Below are 18778 nucleotides of genomic sequence, written 5' to 3' on the forward strand. Positions count from 1 at the left end.
GATTTGAGAAGAGTCCACAGTTTTCTATTCTTCATGCTGATAGTTGAGTGTATTTTTATTTTGTGAATGCAGTCTTATGCCTTATATAGGTCCCTTTTAGGTTAAGGTGCCTCCAGCATCAACCCTAAACCCAGAATCAGTAGGAATAAATGTCTGCTTCCAGGTGAAAAACTATTTACTTCAAAAACTCACAAATGGTCCTACAAAGAAAATTATTATTGCCTCTTTCTGTATTTAATAAATATGGTTAATGTCTTAAAAGAGTTTTCCATTGAAGTGAAATTTTGTTACATGGCAAAAGGTAGGATATAATCTTTAATTCTGTCTAACACTCTGAAATTGAGTACTTTCCCCTGGTATACTGTTGTACTATTATTTATTTTTCTGTGATGGGATATTACGATCATGCATATTATAAATCTTTCCAGAGGGAATTTTAATGTCTTATAAGTGCTCATCTGGTCAATGTACTGATCTGCAGCCAACAATCCAAATACAAAGTGATTATTTTGAAAAGCAATCATAGAGGAAGTTAAGCACTTCTTGGATGCATTGGGAAAGAAGATAAAAATATCATGAATTATTTTAAGGATTTTAACCACAAATCAGAGAGGAACCTTGGAATAAACTTCTGTTCTCAATATCTCAGATGTAGCAAAATTAAAAGTCATAGGTATGAAGTTCTAAATTCTTTAGACTTGAATTTATGTACTGTTAATTGGACATGAGAGCTGGTTCCTACAGAATTTACTTGCAAAGGATTTCGAAATAAATGAAGTATTTCACTGACAGAACCTCAGTGAAGTAACATTATTGTGTAGCTCTTTCCACTTCCTTTTTGCCTTCTTTCTGGGTTGGAATATATAAGAAAAAGATTATAGTAAAGAAAAAAGATTTAGTAAAATTAAAGTGTATAGAACTTTATAATCTGTAGTGATCCTCATACTGGCTTGAAAGGAACAGAACAGACTCCTCACACTATTAGTGCACTGGTTTGGGACTTTAGTGATCATCACAAGACATCACTTCTATGAACAGCATTGATATTGGCATGAAATGCCACAAGCATCTAAAACAGAATTTGCTGAAAGCATTTAAAAATAATTAAGGTTATTTTGATTTAATGATAGTTTCACCAAACACAGCGGTCAAGGTTGTAGGCTTTATAATCATGGTCATAAAGGATATTTTAGCTATGATACCAGTAATAATTATTGTTCCCATTTTCCAATTTAGCCAGCCAGATAGTTTAAAATTGAGCTTTCTTGCACTGACTTTTTAAAGCATTTGAATAGTCTTGTGCAATAAAAGTGCAATAAGGAAGGAGCAGGAGGTTTCTGCATGTGTCTGTCTGTCTGAGCCACCAGGGGGGACTCATTCCTCATCTATAACTTTTCTGCAGCAAGTATCTGAAAAAAACACCCATGCCTGAACCAGGTCTAGAAAGTCAATTCAGCAGAGAGTTTGTCTTCTTCTTTATGTAAAATCTTGTCAATCTGCAGTGCTCTTTCCACTCTGCCCATGACTGCGTCAGCCACCCAACGCATTGAGCAGCAAAGCCAGACCAAGTCTGGCCACAGAGGGACCCGAGTTCAGCTTGGAAATCTTGTATGTCAGTGGGGTATGGTCACTGCCACCCCCTGCCTGCTTTAGACTGACCTGGGACTTGTTGGACTGACAGAAGACTCAGCAGACAGCCTGGCTTGGCTTCTCACACGTTAAACTCCTTCACACCGCTGGTCATGGCTTTGTGGCTGAAAGGAATATTTTTTGGCTGTATGTGCGAAAGGTAGCTCTTTCATAGCTGTTTCACAGCTCCTTTGTTACTGTCTCACTACTGCATTTCTTTTTTCCAACTATTACAGCCTTCCTTATTTATTTCAATTTCACTGCGTGTCTTACTATTTTTAAGCAAAATTTGTCCATCTTGAAACAGAACTGTGTTATTGCTATGATCACAAGGATGTTTTATAGCATCCTGTTAAACAAGAGCAAAAATGTGTGATGTATGTACTCTGGAGACCTGTCAGGAAAGTGATATAATTTTGAATTCCCACTTAAAAGCCAACTGAAAATTTCTTAAAATTTTGAACTCTGTCAGGCCAGTGGGACTCTTCTTGTGGTCTATAGAAAGATTTTGAAATACTGAAGGGAATTCTCTAGCTGCATTAAATTTTCAAATTTTTGTCTTATTTTGTAAATTATTTCATGTAGTAGTTACTTATTTGGTACTTTCAGGCACCTTTAATTCAATTTTCCCTTTCCTTAATTAATCTAGGAATTTCCCCCATTTCTGGGCACAATCAGTCATGGTTTTTGTGCACATCATAACATCAGATGGTTGCATTCAGCTCCATTTGAAATACATCATCTAATTACATTCCTTCAGATGTCTGGTGTATTCTTAAAGCATGGTGAGCTTTGTAAGAAGCTCACATGAAAACCAGTGAGAGGTACTGGCTACCATAAAAATAAAAGAATGGACTTGGTTTTCATCAGTTGTGGATTTTTCTCTTCTTGAATATGTGCAGGAAACTCTGTGTTTGAAATTATGCCTTTAAAAATCTTACCCCTGATGACTCAACTAAACTTGCTCATTACGTGCTTCTGGTAGTCATAATGTCATTCCACTTCCCCATTTCACACAGTTTTCTCTTTAATTTTTCACTCTTGGTTTCAGCTGCACTGTCTGGGGAAAATGTAGCAACAAAAGCAGAAATTCTTTTTCTTAACAAAATTTATTGTGATGATAACTGACAGTGCTGCAGCAGAATTAACAAAGATTGCAGAGAATTTGATAAATAGCAGAGCTTTCCCCGAAGACATGTGACTGATGATGACTGTGCTGAATTTTCTTCCTCTTTCTCCCAAGTGAAGTTTTATACCATCAGATACTGAGCAAAAAAAGTAGCTATGTTTGGACTCCTTTTTTTCATCTTATTTACCCCTGGAGTCAGTGAATTCATTTGTACATCATCAGATCTTGAAATGTTGTATACTTTTTGTGGTAAGTAAAAGAATAAGTAATCCTTTTGTTAAATTTCTGGAATAATTACTGTAGTCTGAGGGATTGTGAGTTTTCTTTTAAATTTGCTTTTTTTTCTTTCTCTGTTTCTTTGAGAAATACAGAAAAAGAACAAGAAGTATATTTCTATTATTAATCACTCTGTTATAAGAATTTTACTTCATAGGCATAAATCTTACCACAAGGCTGGTTCCAGCAGCTTGGAGAGAGAGAATTTTATTCTCAAGTAAAGTAGGCATGTTTTTGTTTAGAAAATATTATAAGATAATGGATTTAAACTAGTTTTGCAAGCACTCTGTTGTATAAATTATACCTATTGAGTTAACCAGTATGTTACAATGACAAGCTTGAAGTATGTGAAAAAGAAGAGGGAATGTTGTATTTTGTCAGGCAGTACCAATCAGGTTCTGAGACAGCATGGTGTGTCCCTCCTTGCCCTGTCTGTGTCATGGGCTGATATTTTGTGTATTTTAAAAATGCAAGGTGGGTAAGTCACAGAGCAAATCTACTTAAAGGTTCATTTACATTACCTGGAAAATTTGCTGATGCATTAAAAATATTTTTAGCTCTTGTCAGCATGATTAGCATAAGTAGGGATATTTTCAGTAGAAGACCATGCTGGTTTAGTGCTAGTAAAAAGGTTTTATGTCTTCAAAAGAGAAATAAAGGTACTTTTGTCTCTGGTTTTTTGTGTGCAAAATATCATCAACCAAAAATTTACTTCTCTTTACTTAAAGAAATATGGTACCGATTTTGCCCTTTAAATGTAAAAATAATTAATAGTATAATTTTAAAAACATATTTAATATTTACCACATATACTCTATTGAGCAATTTTATGGCATATAACTTAAATACATTTAAAAAGATGTATGTGGCTTTTGTATAACTGTATATTCTTATTATTTTATGGAGAAACCTATTCACGCTATCAATGTGAAATGATTTTTTTTTCCTGTAGATTCTACAGCTCATTCTTTCATGTTTAATCTGACACCTTGCAGCACAAGGAACAAACCTGTCTGGAAGGCTGCTCTTACCTGGATTCCAAGTGAGTGTCTCTGAACTAGACAATTGTATTCTGGAAATGCTGAAAATGAAATACAACTGAAAGACTGACACTTCATCCTAAATGCCATGTGATTTAGGAAATTGGTTTCTGGGATTAAAAATGGAACAGATAAACTACAGTGATGGACAGAAATGATGATTTGTGAAATGAGTTTGAGTTTTACTTGGAGAAGTTACCAGAGCCCTGTGCACAGACTGTCACTATGAATGCAAATCTGTGGCAGTTTAGGTGTAGGTGCATTTTGATCTTCTGGCCTGGACAAGATCCAGGTCTTTTAAAGGAGAGAGAGTATCATCAGGCCATCCAGCTATGGCAGGACTTCTATGAAGAATATGCATGTTCCAGAAGCTGGGATGGTACTGCATTTTGTGTGCAAACCTAACTGTGATCTTTAAACCCACCTTTAAGGCAGCAAGCTCAGCTAATGAAATGTTTAGGATCTGGTTGTATCATAAACTTCCCCTTCTGCATTAGGTTTACTTCCCTTGAAAGACATTTTTATGAAGCATTCATGATAGTTTCTTTGCAATGTGACAGTGGTCACAAGGGTCTTCAGTGTGAGAGAGAGGCGGGAATCTTGACCTCATGTTCAGATGGCTTGATTTATTATTTTATGATATATATAGTACATTATGACTATACTAAAAGGAATAGAAGGAAAAGTTCTCAGAAGGCTAGCTAAGCTAAGAATAGCAAAGGAATGAATAACAAAGGTCTGTGTGTCAGCAGAGAGGAAGACCCAGCTCTGCCGTGAGTGGTCAGTAAATCCAAACATCCACAGGAGACCAATCACGGATCCACCTGTTGCATTCCACAGCAGCAGATAACCATTGTTTACACTTTGTTGCTGAAACTTCTCAGCTTCAGCAGGAAAAATCCTAATGAAAGGATTTTAATGAAAAGATGTCTGTGACATTTGCAACACCTGCTTAAAACTAAGGTATTCATTTGAGCACATGTTTAAGGTAGCTGTGGAGCTGAATGAACTCTGTTTCCTTTACTGAAGAAATTAAAACAGATTTTGAAATTTCTCTCCCAAATATTTTTTAAGACTAATTTTTTGTTGTTGTTGAAAACAACAATAGATTTTTTTCCTTTTTCTTCTGGAAGTAGAAGTTTTCAAGACACATACCTTTTTAATTTTGGGGAAGTCTTACAAAAATACAGTATTTTGGCTAAATCTAGTTTTTATCTAAACAGCACGTCTCCATATACACTTTTCCTCTCCATCAGTTACCATTTTCTTACTTGCCATGTTTTCATTAGGAAGTGACATTCACTTTTTGAAGATTGTCTTCAATGTCTGGTATGATGGTGCCAAAGCACTCCTCTGGAAGGAGCTCCTCTGCAGCGGAGCTGACGATGAGTACTCACTGTGCGGAACGCTGAAAGGAGGTTGGTGTGAAAATACACTGTGCAATCAACCCGTGCAAACACAGTTTTGTCCCCACAATCTAGACCTTGTTTGCCAGGCAGCAGACCTCAGAGCAGGCAATTCTCCAGTGCCAGAATTCCAGTGAAGTAGAAAATATCCAAATTCTTTATTTTAACATCCTTGTACTGCAGTTTCCATCTCCATAAATGAGGATTACTAATATCCTTCATCTGATGATGACACTTATTCTGAACATCTCTAAAACGACATGGAAAGATTGCATTTGACTGGACTGAACAGGAAATTTGACAGGCACTGTGGGCTCTACTAATATCCAGAACAAAGTTTATTTAGATATGTGTTTGGATGGATTTTTCAAGGGATTTTATACACCTATGTAGGATGATGATTTTTTTTTTTTTTTCCAATAGAGAAGAGTGAATCCTTCAGTAGGGGCTAACAAATATTAACACAATACATGCTCAGATTCAGAGAATCCAGGCAGGATGTCAGACTAAAGGGCAAAAAGACCTGTAAGGATGTCAAAATACAGTCTGTTTTCCTTTCTTTAAGAATCAGTATTAGCTCTCTTCAGTTACCATTCAAGTGAACTACTATTACAAGTTAAATTACTGGAGTTATCACAGTAGGATTTGTCTGGAGGAGATGTTGCAGGAGCACTGTGGTTAATTTCTATTTTCTGATGTGGTTTCAACAAAAAGTAAGAGCTCTGAGAGAAGAACCAGATGAGGGCTTTATCAGTGAAAAAGTAAGTGACATTAGCAACTGCTGCTCAGAGATATTCCATATTGCTTTGAAATTATTTAGGCAGTCTGATTGATGGCTTTATGGTTAAGTAACTCTTTGTATTATAATTATCTCTGTTTTTCAGAAACACTTGAATCAGCATTTGACATTAAAGGCTCAAGATTAGAATTTCCAAAGGTACTTTTCAATATTTTATATAATAGTAAAATCACATACTTACAGGTATACTTTTTTCTGAAGAAAGATGTTCAACCAAACTGTAGAAAACAGAAGAGGAAATGTCAGAAAACTTCCTTATGATAGAATTGATGACAATAAAATGGTAGCATCTCTGAAATGCTAGATGTTCTAAGGTTATTATTCCTCTTTCTTCCTTTATTTTATAAAAGAAAAGACCAAAGTAATCGGTTAATGTCACCTTAATTATTTAATTTTGTTTAGTAAATTATTCTCTTTCCTTTTACCTGTTTGAGTAAATCCATTCATATTCCTTCTGCCCGTTTCATTCTTTATTTTACATTTTCTTCAGATGCTGCTCTTTTACTCCATGAAACCATTTTCAAAGATTTGAAATGGGATAACAGTATCCAAAAAGTAAAAGCAGTGTTCTGCTGTTAAACCAGGGGCAGCACCAGTCCTCAGGTTAAGCCATTCTCATCCAACAACTGCCTCATCAGTTGTCTGAGCTTTTCCAAGACCCTTATCAAGACTATTAATCCCTAAAAATATCACTAAGGAACTCCTCCTGGTCCAAAATCCCCACCATCCCCCTTACCTCATGGGCCTCCAACAGTCCAAGAGACCTTGTAGCCCCAGAGCTTGTAACAGACAGGAACATCCTCTGCCATGAGCTTCCTCCTATCCACGAGGAACTCATGGTGGACCTGACACTTCCTGGTGGGACTCTGCTAGACCAGGAAATGCTGTTCCTGAGCAGGCTGGCCATGAGAAGGAAGGTGAACACTGTTTTATTTTTATGCACTCATATACCTGACTATACCTATGAGGACAGTCCCTGATGGGAATGTGTCTTCTTTTTCAGTTCTAACAGAAATCACCAGCATCATTCCAAGAGGCCACTCAGACAAGAGCAGGCAGTATTGTGGACTAATTTTCTTTTTTTTTTTTTTTTTTTCCCTTGTTTTAGGGCGATTATAGTATTGTTGTGCAAGGATTCTCTGATGATTCTGAGAATAATATGCTCATATGCTTGAATTTCACCATGATAGTGAAATAAGATGCTTTCTGAGTGCAACAAACTTCTCAAATAATTCCAGAATATGGAGGTCACTTCCGTGAGCAACTGGGATCCAAGCTGTGAAGTAATATGCACACTGAACTTCCTGAAGCAGAACACATCATGTGCTGTCTGGGAAGCTCTAAGATATAGTCTTTCTCATTTGTAGCACAGCCATAATCAGTTGCTCAGCCAATGTGCCCAAAATTTCCGGGAATCAGGCATCCTGATTAATCCATGGAATTACCCTGACTGGATGGCAGGCTGGTCCTGCATTTTGGCGCTGTGCCTTGAGTTACAATAAAGTTGAGTGCTTGAGGCTGAGCTAAAGTAATCAAGAAGTTTTGAAGTTTTCAAGTGCCAGAATCAGAAGTTCATCAGCATTCAATTTAAAGCAACACAGCAATTGAATTTGGGAACCCTGCTGTGAGGTGGTGGGGGGTGTTTTTTTGGTTTGTTTGAGTTTTTTTCTTTTCTTGTAACAATAAAACTTGTTAGTACAATCAATTTAAGAGAATTTTTTTTCTCCTGTTATTTTCTGATGTTTCTTCAGATGTTTCATCTTTTTCTGCTCTGTTTACACCAAGCTGAAACAGAGGAGTAATAATTTGTTACGTGGTAGTAGCTGATGTGGATAAAATCCAAAGCGGAACACTTTTTTTTTCCAGCTACACTGATACAGTACAGCTGAATTTCGCCATCCAGGGCTGCAGCTGCAATCCCTTAGAATGTTTTTAGTTCTTGCTCAGAGTCCGAGGGGCAGAGGCTACACAAACTGTGTCCTTCAGAAGCAGGAGGTGGTGTCACACAACAGGTTGATCTATTCCTCAGTTATTGCTCCAAGGTATTTCCAAAGTTTTCCTGTAGCTTTTACCCCTTGGGCAGCTGACACTGAGTACCCCCCTGCCCTCTCTGTTGCTCCTCTGCACCCCAGACCTTCAGTCAGGCTTTGGTGGAGTATGAGATCTGGTCCTCAGGAAAAGTGCTGTCCTGTTTCCATCCTCAGCTTTCAGACAGCAGGGCTGGTGAATTTAGTGAGTTCAGAGACTTTTCCCCAGCTAACAGGACACTGTTGAAGCTGCACATTGAGCTGGCTACTAGTTCATGCTGTCTAGCAGATTGCTTCCAAATGCCTGGAAAAAATTAAAAGCCAGAACAAACCAACCTCTTTCAGACTGTTAAATACCAATCATGCAAATTAGAAGAAGTGAAGCTTTTAACCTCACTTTATACAGAAAGAAAGATGTTTTTCAAACTTGGTATCACAAAACTCAAGGAAAAACTCCACGTCCAAGTTTGTAGATATTCCATTTAAAACTTGGTTTTAATCATAGGTAGTTTGACTAAATAAAGCAAAATGATTAAGAGTCAATAAAAACAGAAGTAGAACTGCAGAATGACTGAATATAAGAAGCCATGATTACATATAAGTGATGGTGGCAAAGCATCTGTGCTTTTACTTGGTCCACAGACCATTCCAGGAGTAGTCCAAGATGGAGTATTGCAGCATGTTCTGCTTATGTCTGAGCTGATTTACTACAGTTGTGGTCAATTTATTCCTAACCTGAAATACCAATCAAAACACAGCCTGAGAGCATGACAAGCAATACTTACTTTTATTTCAAATAGTGTCTGTTTCAAAGTATTGACCTAAGGAACAGTCTTACCTTATCATGTCCCTGTGTATACATTTCATGGCATTCAGCAACCAAAAGTCTCAAAATCATCTTCAGTGACAAGGTGTCCTGAGGTTTTTTTTTGGCCTGAATTATTTGGGGTGTTAAAAGAAATATTTTATTTATTAAGCAGCAAGTAACACAAGTAAGAGAGATTAACACTTCTGGAGATCAATGACATTCATGTGCTCTATTTTACATAAGCATGTTTGAATGCTTTATGGATATTACAGAAAATTTACAGTACATGTAAAGGTATAAATAGAAATTCTGTCTCTGAATAGAGACATTTACAGATAAACATATGCACTCAGTATCTTGCCTTGCAGACTTTTTTAATGTAGATCTTCAGCTGAAGGGTTATAATTGTACATGCCAGCAGATAGGACAGCAAGGCAGAGTGCAGGAGCCACACTTTATAAAGCAAAGACTTTTCAAAGGCCTCAAGTTTTCTCCTTCTATGACTGGAAATTTCCACTTATTCCAATGCTGGTGACTGCCATACCACATTCTCCCCTGGACAAGAGGATACAGATTTTGTAAAGTGTCAGATCATGCAAATAGCTTACCCTGAAATTGCTGTGATACTGTAGGGTGAAGGGCTGAGCTGAAGGCAAAGCTTTGCTCTTCATATCTGGTTCCTGGGACAGAGTTCTTTAAAGGTTTTCCTTTCTTCCTTCTGCTGCTATCCAGAGCTGACAGCAGTTATCACTTATTTCCTTTCCAAACTTCCCTGAGCCCATATTCAGGGCTCCATAGCAAAGAGGAGTTTCCTTAGGATGAAGTGAGCTACTTAGGCTCTATGAAGACTAATCTGAATATTTCCCTTTTCTTCACTTTATTGGTCCAGTAAACTTAGATCCATTTTTTGCTTCTTCATTTTCTGCCTCTGTCTAGAGTTGGAATGGTGTGAATACTGTGAAATAAAACACCAACTAAGATTTTCTTTCTTAAAATATTCTGTGAGAGCTACATGCCCTCAGATCCTTGTATTTTGCCAGGAGTTCCAGTGAAATGTGCAAAGCCTCCTCCCGTGCAAACAAAAAAAAATCAAGGAAGGTTTTGTGTTTGGCATATTTGTGTGAAATTAATATCTAAAGCCTTCACAAATACCTCTTTTTCTCTCCCTCATTACTGTTGTTTTCAAGAGGCTGTCAGGATTTTCTGCAGATGGGAAAAGAGCTTTTCTTCACCCCCTCACCCTCTGTTGCCAAATATGTAATTATGAGAAGAAGCAGTTCCTGTACAATGTGGTTTCCAAAAAGGCTGCACATTTTGAGATGTGTTATTACAGTTTTATTTGATAAAAGCCATAAAGTATTCATAATTTCAAATGAGTGAAAGTCTACTGACCACAATAACATGTACATTTGCTGGCTGAATTTGTAACATCATTTGAGATAGATGCACAAAGATAATTCCGTGTAAATCAGGTATTTCAGCAGCATCTCTTGTGTTCAGGGAAGCAATTCCCTTGGTCACCACTTAGCTTGGATGACACAAAGCACAGACACTTGGAACAAATAAACTACATGGTCCCTGCAGCAAGGAGGAGTTGGATTTAATGATGCAACAGATGTGTCTTGATCTGTCTTACAGGCATCAAAGGAGAACCATAGCAGCATAAATCCCTTCTGCACAACATTTTTCCTTGGTGGAAAGTGCTAGCAATTGCCTTGGAAGGGTCTGTGTAGCACATTTTGCTGAATGACTTCAGCTCCTTCGTTCTGCCCGCGAGTCCCTGCCAGCACGAGTGGGTTCAGGGCAGCAGATGGGGTAGTGACATTTCTAATGGGGAGAGAGAGGAAGGAGGGAGGGAAGGGAGGGGGTTCCTGCCTGCAGAGCTTAGGGGAGAGAGAACAGGAGAAAGGAAATTTGGAAAGTCTTCTTTGTCAGTAGAAATTACTGGACTTTGGAAATCTTGGATAATAGGCACTGTGCACATGTACTTGTGTTGTGGATCCCAGGCACCCCTGTAGATCCCTTGGCTGCAGTAGTTGGGTATGTCCATAACCTCTTTTCTTCAAGATATATTTTACTACTGGCAAAAAGAGAAATATATATATATAAAATACATGTATTTTATATACATGCATATATATATATATATATGCTAATATTTGGCCAGGTATAACAACTTCCCAAAGATTCTGCATGGGAAAAAACAAACAAAACAAAACCCGCAACATATTTTTTCCTTGAACTTTAGCTTAAAAGGCTGTCTTAGCTATGAGTATTGTGTTTTTAAATTCAAAGTTCTTGCTAAAATAATTTTTGCTGACAAACTAAAAGCAAAACTTTCAACAGTGAGACTGGCTGTTTGCTCATAGGAGGGAACAGTCACTGTACTAAGTATTTCTGTACTAAGTACTAAGATTTCTGTCTGTTCATTTCCCTGTGCTGCACAAAACCTTTGAGAACTACAGAGTAGATTGTATTTTTTTCTTAACTTGTAACTTCTGCCAACTGCACACATCCACTTAGTGTTTGGTTCTCTGAGAAGTTTGGCATCTCTGCTGAAGTACCTCCATGGTGATTATGAGGTTGGTTTACTTCTTACATACATTCTGTTCAGTCATATTCCATTTAGACTTTTCACTGTATTAGCCACAATTTTTATATTTTAGCGTACCAGCGCAGTTTTACAATTTCAGTAATATAAACTAAAAAAAACCCCAAAACCACAAAAAACCCAAAAGAAATGTCATACAATAAATAAACACAAAAGACAAAATAATAGCTTTAGTCCTCTGAAAGCAATAGAGTGGAAATATCAATCCTTCACTTACCAGATGCCTAAAGGAGGAAATAATAAAAAGCATTGTTCATATGAGAGTGAACAATTGTTCACTATGACTGTGAATTAATTTGACCCTGTTTTAGAGTGACATGACTTCATTTCACATCTGAATATCAGCTGAACAGACTGGTAGTTATCTTTTCTAATCATGTACCACACTGAAGTGGTGTGCTCCATGTCAGTGGATATTGCATGTAGTGGAATTTTCCCAGTATCTTTAAAGCATTAAAGACACTTTTATGACACAGATGTAACATAGACAGAACAATGAACATTATTGATGAAATTTTCACAGATGGCTGTCAGAAAACACACTGTCAGCAGGAGTATTCCTTTCTGATTCTCCAAGCTTCATTCCAGTGATTCTGACTGCTAATTGTACAGTTTCTCTAATCTGTGAAAGTTTTTGTGGTTTTGATATTCTAATTAAGAAGGGAAAATGATCCTAAAAAATAATCTAAAGTAATATATTATCTAGAACAACTTAAAATATTAAAACAAAGACACAGTATTGTCAGATGAGTAGTAGGGGAAAAAAGTGATTGTAGGAAAGAAATAATTTTGATTTTTGCAGAATGTTGTGTATTTATTTTGACCAAATAATTTTTAAAAAAGGAGGTTTCAATTCCTTTAAATCTGAGACATCTCAGCAAATAAGAAATATTTTTCTGCTTTTGTTTTTTGACAAATAGTTATTATTCAAGCAAAGATTATTGTGTCACAAAATCACTGTGGTTTTGCTGCTAAGCCAGCACTTGAGCTGTGATGGTTGTACTCATGTTAGCATCTACTTGGCAACCTGAGCTGTCCTTTTGGGCACAGATGTACACCTCACTTCTAAATGACTTTATATCCCTTTTTCTGGAATTGATGGAAACAATACAATTTTGTGAAGAGTACAACAGGAAGCAAGTTGTCAGGGGAGTAGATCAAACCATGCATTTCAACTTCGTAAATTATAATTTTCTTTTAGTACTTCTAGTTTTATAGAAGGTAAATGCTCCAGAAAATAGAACTGCTAGACAGACTGATATGCCTCCTCCATGGGCACCTTTAGGAGTATATGGATAGAGTAACCAAAATTTGACTAAAATAAAATGTTTCAGTTGGAAAGGACCTCAGTGATCATCTCATCCAACTATCTGACCACTTAAGTGTGGATCCAAAGCTAAAGCATGTTTTAATGGCATTCTGGACTTGATGTGCCAACCTCTGATAAATTCTGCTAGAGGTGTTGAGTGTCTCCAAATCTCCTTGAAGCTGTGAGTTGGACATATTCAGCAATGTATCATTTTATATATCCCAACCTTAGTTGCAGTCACAATGCAAACTATTTTATTTAAGTGTAGGTGAGAGGTCTGTGATAAAATAAAGAAGTGGTGTTTCCTTCCAGATTGGTATTGGTTCTACAGCAAATATTTTATACAAAAGTTACTTTGTTCAAGATGCTAAGCTGGGATGTCTGGGAGCAGAATGGGGAGCAACACAGAAGGAAGTGTCTTCTCCTGGCCTGCTGGAGGGGGGGGGGGACAGCCCTGTGCAGAGTCCACAGCCACTGTCACTGCTGTGGTGGGAGTGGAATCACGGCTGCTCACTGTCTTACTGTCTCTTCTTTAACAGGTACCATCAATTGCTGTGATAGCCCTACTTCTTCACCCAAAACCCACAAAGTTCTGTGAGGAAATACAGAATAAAATTATAAATATAATTTCAGTTTTGGAAACACAGCAGTAAAGAAGGAAAAGAGTACATGTGGTATAAACAGTTACCTAAAATATACATTCAAATGCAAAGTGTTTGAAATATTGATCCACAAACACCACAATATCCATAAGTCAAGCATTGATATTAGGTTTATTTGAAGGAGATGACTTGTTTCAAATATTCTGTCAATACAAGGATGACTAAGACACCATAATTCTGTGACTAGTGCTAATATTCTCCATAATCTCGAGGTACTAATCAATTACAATTATAACAATCTGGTTTTTTAGCACTTGGATTGCAGTGGTGCCTCCTGTGAGTAGCTTGTAATCAGGACTGTTGCTTCCCTGCTGCATACCATATAAATATTTATGAAATTAGTAAAATAATATTTTAAGGGTTTTTTGAAATGTGAATCATAGCCCGATCCAGAGCACCTACTAAGCATCTAACACCAAGAGAGTGACCTGGAATCCCTTAATTCTGCAGTGAAGATTGTTTGGCCTCTCCAAAGAGCAGCCCACAAATCCTGCACAATGGGGGACTGGTTCTGTGCCATGCAAGATAACTTTGTGCAGAGCATGGCAGACTGCAACAATTCTTGTTTTCCAATGCAATTTCCACTGTAATTTGTATTTTAAGGAATTAAAAGTCCGGAAAGCACATAGCATGACACAGCAGAGCATGTGCCATAACCTAAGGATTTTGCTGGACTACTGAGGTAGAAACAAAGCCAGATTCCTAACTCTGATGGGTCTTGACCATATGCCTTGTTTGGATGTTTAATTTGATGCCACGTGTGTTTGCCATAAAATTCAGCTGTTTTTTTTGCAGTGGTCTAGCATGTTTCTAAGGGATATCACAATGATCACATTTCTGGGAAATATAAGACGGTAGGCAGATTAAACTACCTCATTTTTCACCACAATAAAGAATGTGGCTGTGTTATCAAAAAGGTCCTAACACAACAAGTACATTGGTGCAATCTTTAGACCAAATCACTGAGTCTTTCAGTGATATTCTCTATTTTTAGATTCTATCTGAAGGCCAAGAACCTAAGAAAAAAGCAATATATTTTGAGGTTCGTTGTCCTGGTGTGCACTATAGTCAGATGGAAATCTTTCTGTCTGGTGTCTCTTGCTGGGCCTGGGTGATTTTCCTTGATGCACATAAAAGGAAACTGCACAATATTACCTGCATGCTTTATATTAGTTTTGCCATATTCATTTCTGTTGGTGGGGGGGGAAGATAATCTGTGACTTCAAACAGGTAAAATAAATACCTAAAATTTCAGGAAAGAAATGGAATACACTCTGTTTATGATTTAAATTCTTAATAACACTTCCAAAGTTGCATCAAGCCCAGAATAAAAGGAGGAGATTGGCTGCAAGTTAGCTCCTCTTTTTGTAAAATCAACAACTGCTCTCAGAATTACAGCACTGGACAGCTGATCCTTGCTGACAACTGACAGGCTATTTTCTTGCTGAATAAAAAATGAGCAATCAAACATGGAAGGGAGCCCTCTGCATAGAATCAAATTCTACACATTCTTAAGCATGGCACAAACTTTCTTAAGCCAATGAAGCCATTTTTAAGAGGATTTTTGCAGCTTGGCCCTGATAAGGTGAGTGCCTGCACATAATGTGTCCTTGTCGCCATGGTCCCGTATGACTCAAACAACTTGTAACGTGGCAGAAAGATTTTCACCTGTAGACTGTCAGCTTGAATCTGTCAAGCAACCAGAAGTTCCTGCTGCAAGAAATTTTATGCAAAAAACTCCAAGCAATGCTAGAAGAATATTAAGGCTGCATGTGTAGTTGTATTCTCATTTCAGGCAGGACTGTCATTAATTTTTAACATCCCCCTTTTGGCTACAGCATGGTGATTCCATCTTTAATAACCCAATCACATAGCACCCTTCAAGCAGTGTGGGACAGGCATTTCCCCCAAATCTGCAGAAATCTTTGCTTTGATGAACAGAAATCTTTATTCAGTTTCTGAGCTTCTGGGCAAGCTTATCCCAGTCTAAGTGAAGGAACTCAAAAATAAGCACATACTTGAATGACACTGTACATCACAGTCACTGTCATGATGAAAGTTTAGTCGTATTGAAAATGTCTTTCCTGAAAATCTATTGAATTAAAACACCAAAGCAGAAAGGAGAAATACTTGTTTTAACTACATGAAAAATGGATCCCTTACATAATCAGAAATAAAAAGCTAGTTGTAGGTTAAATAGCTTTTGCCTCCTGGGGTGTTTGCTTTCATCAAATGAAATGCAAGAGATCTCAGTGCTCATTTAGCCTTTCCACAGGAAAATCTCTTCAGCTTTAAACTTAAGAATCTCTCCAAAAGACAGGTTCTGTTACCTTAATTTCTTGAAGAAATTATGCTGTTGAAGGTCTTCTGTTTCCTGCAGATGTCTCTACATATCAGCAAATTTTCCCACCCCCCTCACTAAGCACAAAAATCTCCCCAAAACAGAGGGCTTTTGTCTATGCAAGTGGCTCAGGTTCACCCCTCTCCATGTACAGGCTTAGTTTTGAAGATGGTTTTGTTGAAAGGTCGATTGCTGGCTGAACCAGCACCTTTCTATGCTCCCTATGAAAATAAAAACTAACTAAATGAAGATGGTTTCTTGTGTGGTGGTCACTTGTACTGCTACTGATGCAGCCAGCAGAGTTTTTCTCTGTATGGTTTTATAGGGAATCTTCTGCAATGCCCTGAGTATTCTTTGAGGAAAATACGCATTGAGAGTCCTGAAAAATCCTGCAAAGGTTGGAATAGACAGAGCTGGAAAGTCTTTGTAATATTGTAATTTGTTTGGGCTAATCATCCCAATCAGCACTATCAGGTCAAGACTTTTGGGAGCTGTTGGGCTGGAGGCAAACTCAAATTTAGTCATAGAGTACTGAAATTAAGAGAACTATTTTATGCTTTAAATGAGGTGTTAATTATCCTAGTAATTGAAAGCCGACTAATTAACTTGGAGAGTGACTGACATCACTCAAGCAGAGTTGTAAGAAATGCTGAGCCACTGAGGGAGCGCGCAGCAGCGTGCAGTCAAGGATCCCTGGTGCACTGAGGGCTCCCTGGTTTGTACGGTCATTTTGGCTGACATCCTGGAGGAGGACGGGCTGCAGTGGTGTGTCCTGGCCCCAGGCCAGAGACCTCCTGTGCTGGGGTCCCCTGGCACACCTGGGCTGCTCCTGCAGCCACCAGCTCCAGCCTGGGCTCCATCTCCCTCCTTGTCCCCATGTCCCTGTGGGAGGAAGAAGAGCAATGGAGAGGCACCTGGATCCAGCAAGCACCTCTGTAATCCAGCATCAGCCTGGAAGGGAGGCTGGGAAATATTATTAACCAGAGTAGTGAACAGCTTCCGTTGCCTTGGAGCTATTGCTTTTGTCTCTAGCAGGGCTGCTTTGAATATTAAAGAAACTAATAGGGATCCAAATTAAAAACTGTGATTAATGTTGTGAACCAGCCTTGTGTGCTTACTCTGTGAGATAGCAAGGGATAATAGAAAACACTTTGGCCTGTCTTGCCAAAGTGAACAAGTTCATTAAGTCGTATGGTGGCTGCTGCAACAAATATATTTTATAGTGCAAAGTAACTCCTATGCTGGCATTTGGCAGAAAGCTACTGTTCTGGTGAAAACAGAAAACATGTATTTTGCATATTTTCTTTTTTTTCTTTTTTTTTTTTTTTTTTTAATTGTGTTGTGGTTTTTTTGCTGCTAGTGCTGTTGAAGTCCAAAATACTACTGTGACTATATCCTGCAATGATATGACGTGTTCAATATTATTTTTAGATGCAGCTTGGCCATACTTTGTAACAGGCATGATATTAATTCAAAACCATTTCTTCTTGCTTCTATTGTTGTCTTCAGTTACCACCCCCATATCAGCCCCAAGCTCTTCTGCATTCTTCCAGTTTTCTTTTCAAGACAAGTTCCAGCTATTGTATATAAATATATTTCTAAAAAATTATTTGACTACTAAACTAAACTTATTCTTCATGCAGCTTTTCTGTATGATACATATGGCCACAAAATGACAGTCATTTTTTTAATCAGTAGATGCTAAAAATGTTTATTCATTATGAAATACAGAAACAAGATAATAGGGGATTAAACAAATAATGAATGTGTGTATAAGTACATCCATCATACAGCAGACTCAGCAAAGGGTTTGGAGCTTCTTCTAGCACTGGCTGATGCAGTCCAAGCTCCTGCTCAGCCTGAGTGTTCCCTTCACTCTCCCCATGTGGGTCAGGGCTGCAAGTACTGTTGCAGCATGAATATGTTTGATTTATGGGGGTGGAAGCCATTTCTGTGCTAAAGGCCCTCATTAGGTCTTTCCATGTCCTTTCTGTGCAGATACAGATTTCCTCCATAAAGATAAATGGTCACCTGAATATTTTTTGAACATCATAAAAAGCAGACCCTAAACCCTTCCATAAATTAACAAAAAAATAAAAAACACACAAACCAAATGACCAACAAAATGACCAGTGGAAAATCTATGCAAGTTGTTTCTGCTTGCAAGCTCTACCTTGCAAGCTCTTACCTCTTAACACTTTAAGAGGTGTTAAGAAGCCACAGCTTACAGAATTACAACATTCAGAGTGCTGAAAAATCCATTTTTTTTTATAGGAGACAGTTCATTTAAACCTAAGTGCTCAATGTTCTCAGTATTGGCTCCTATTTCTGGTTTTATCAGTCATGGACTGTTCAAAACTGAAGAAAGAAAACCTTTTTGTATTGTTTTGCAACTACTGGACAAATTTCACATGGTGAAAGTTGATACAAACACATTAATTTTGCCAGAAAGTCTTTGCAATGGTTATGGTGAAACTGTGTGACAAAATACAGTTTGGACAGGTTTTTATAAGTATTGAAAATTAATCTAAATTTATGTTTCTGAAGAAATTATTCCAACAGCAGCTCCATGGCATTGAGACTTTTCATTTCCTAGCTTTGAAAAGGACACTCACCTGCTTTCTAATAAACTAAGTAATTGTTCATGAGCACGTGTGAGACCTCAAGGATAACCTCAAGGATATTCCATTTACAGCTGTACAATGCCTGTTATTCTTCATGCAATGAGAAGGAACCTTTCC

The 18778-nt window shown here is 37.7% G+C and overlaps 1 protein-coding gene across 2 annotated transcripts in view; it reads left to right on the forward strand.

Moving 5' to 3' along the window:
- Positions 1 to 2501: 2501 nt before the first annotated feature.
- Positions 2502 to 18778, forward strand: part of LY96 (lymphocyte antigen 96) — a 30211-nt gene continuing 13934 nt past the window's right edge. The window contains exons 1-5 of one of the 2 annotated variants that reach the window (XM_059482224.1): positions 2502 to 3007; positions 3987 to 4076; positions 5364 to 5492; positions 6365 to 6417; positions 7388 to 7994. In XM_059482224.1, the coding sequence (XP_059338207.1) occupies positions 2914 to 3007; positions 3987 to 4076; positions 5364 to 5492; positions 6365 to 6417; positions 7388 to 7477 (456 nt within the window). In that variant the 5' untranslated portion in view covers positions 2502 to 2913 and the 3' untranslated portion in view covers positions 7478 to 7994. Of the gene's footprint in view, positions 3008 to 3986; positions 4077 to 5363; positions 5493 to 6364; positions 6418 to 7387; positions 7995 to 18778 lie in introns of those variants that run through there. The other variant, XM_059482230.1, reaches the window with a different exon arrangement.

The sequence above is a fragment of the Ammospiza nelsoni genome, chromosome 1 (assembly GCF_027579445.1).
Source record: "Ammospiza nelsoni isolate bAmmNel1 chromosome 1, bAmmNel1.pri, whole genome shotgun sequence".
In the NCBI taxonomy this organism is placed as follows: domain Eukaryota; kingdom Metazoa; phylum Chordata; class Aves; order Passeriformes; family Passerellidae; genus Ammospiza; species Ammospiza nelsoni.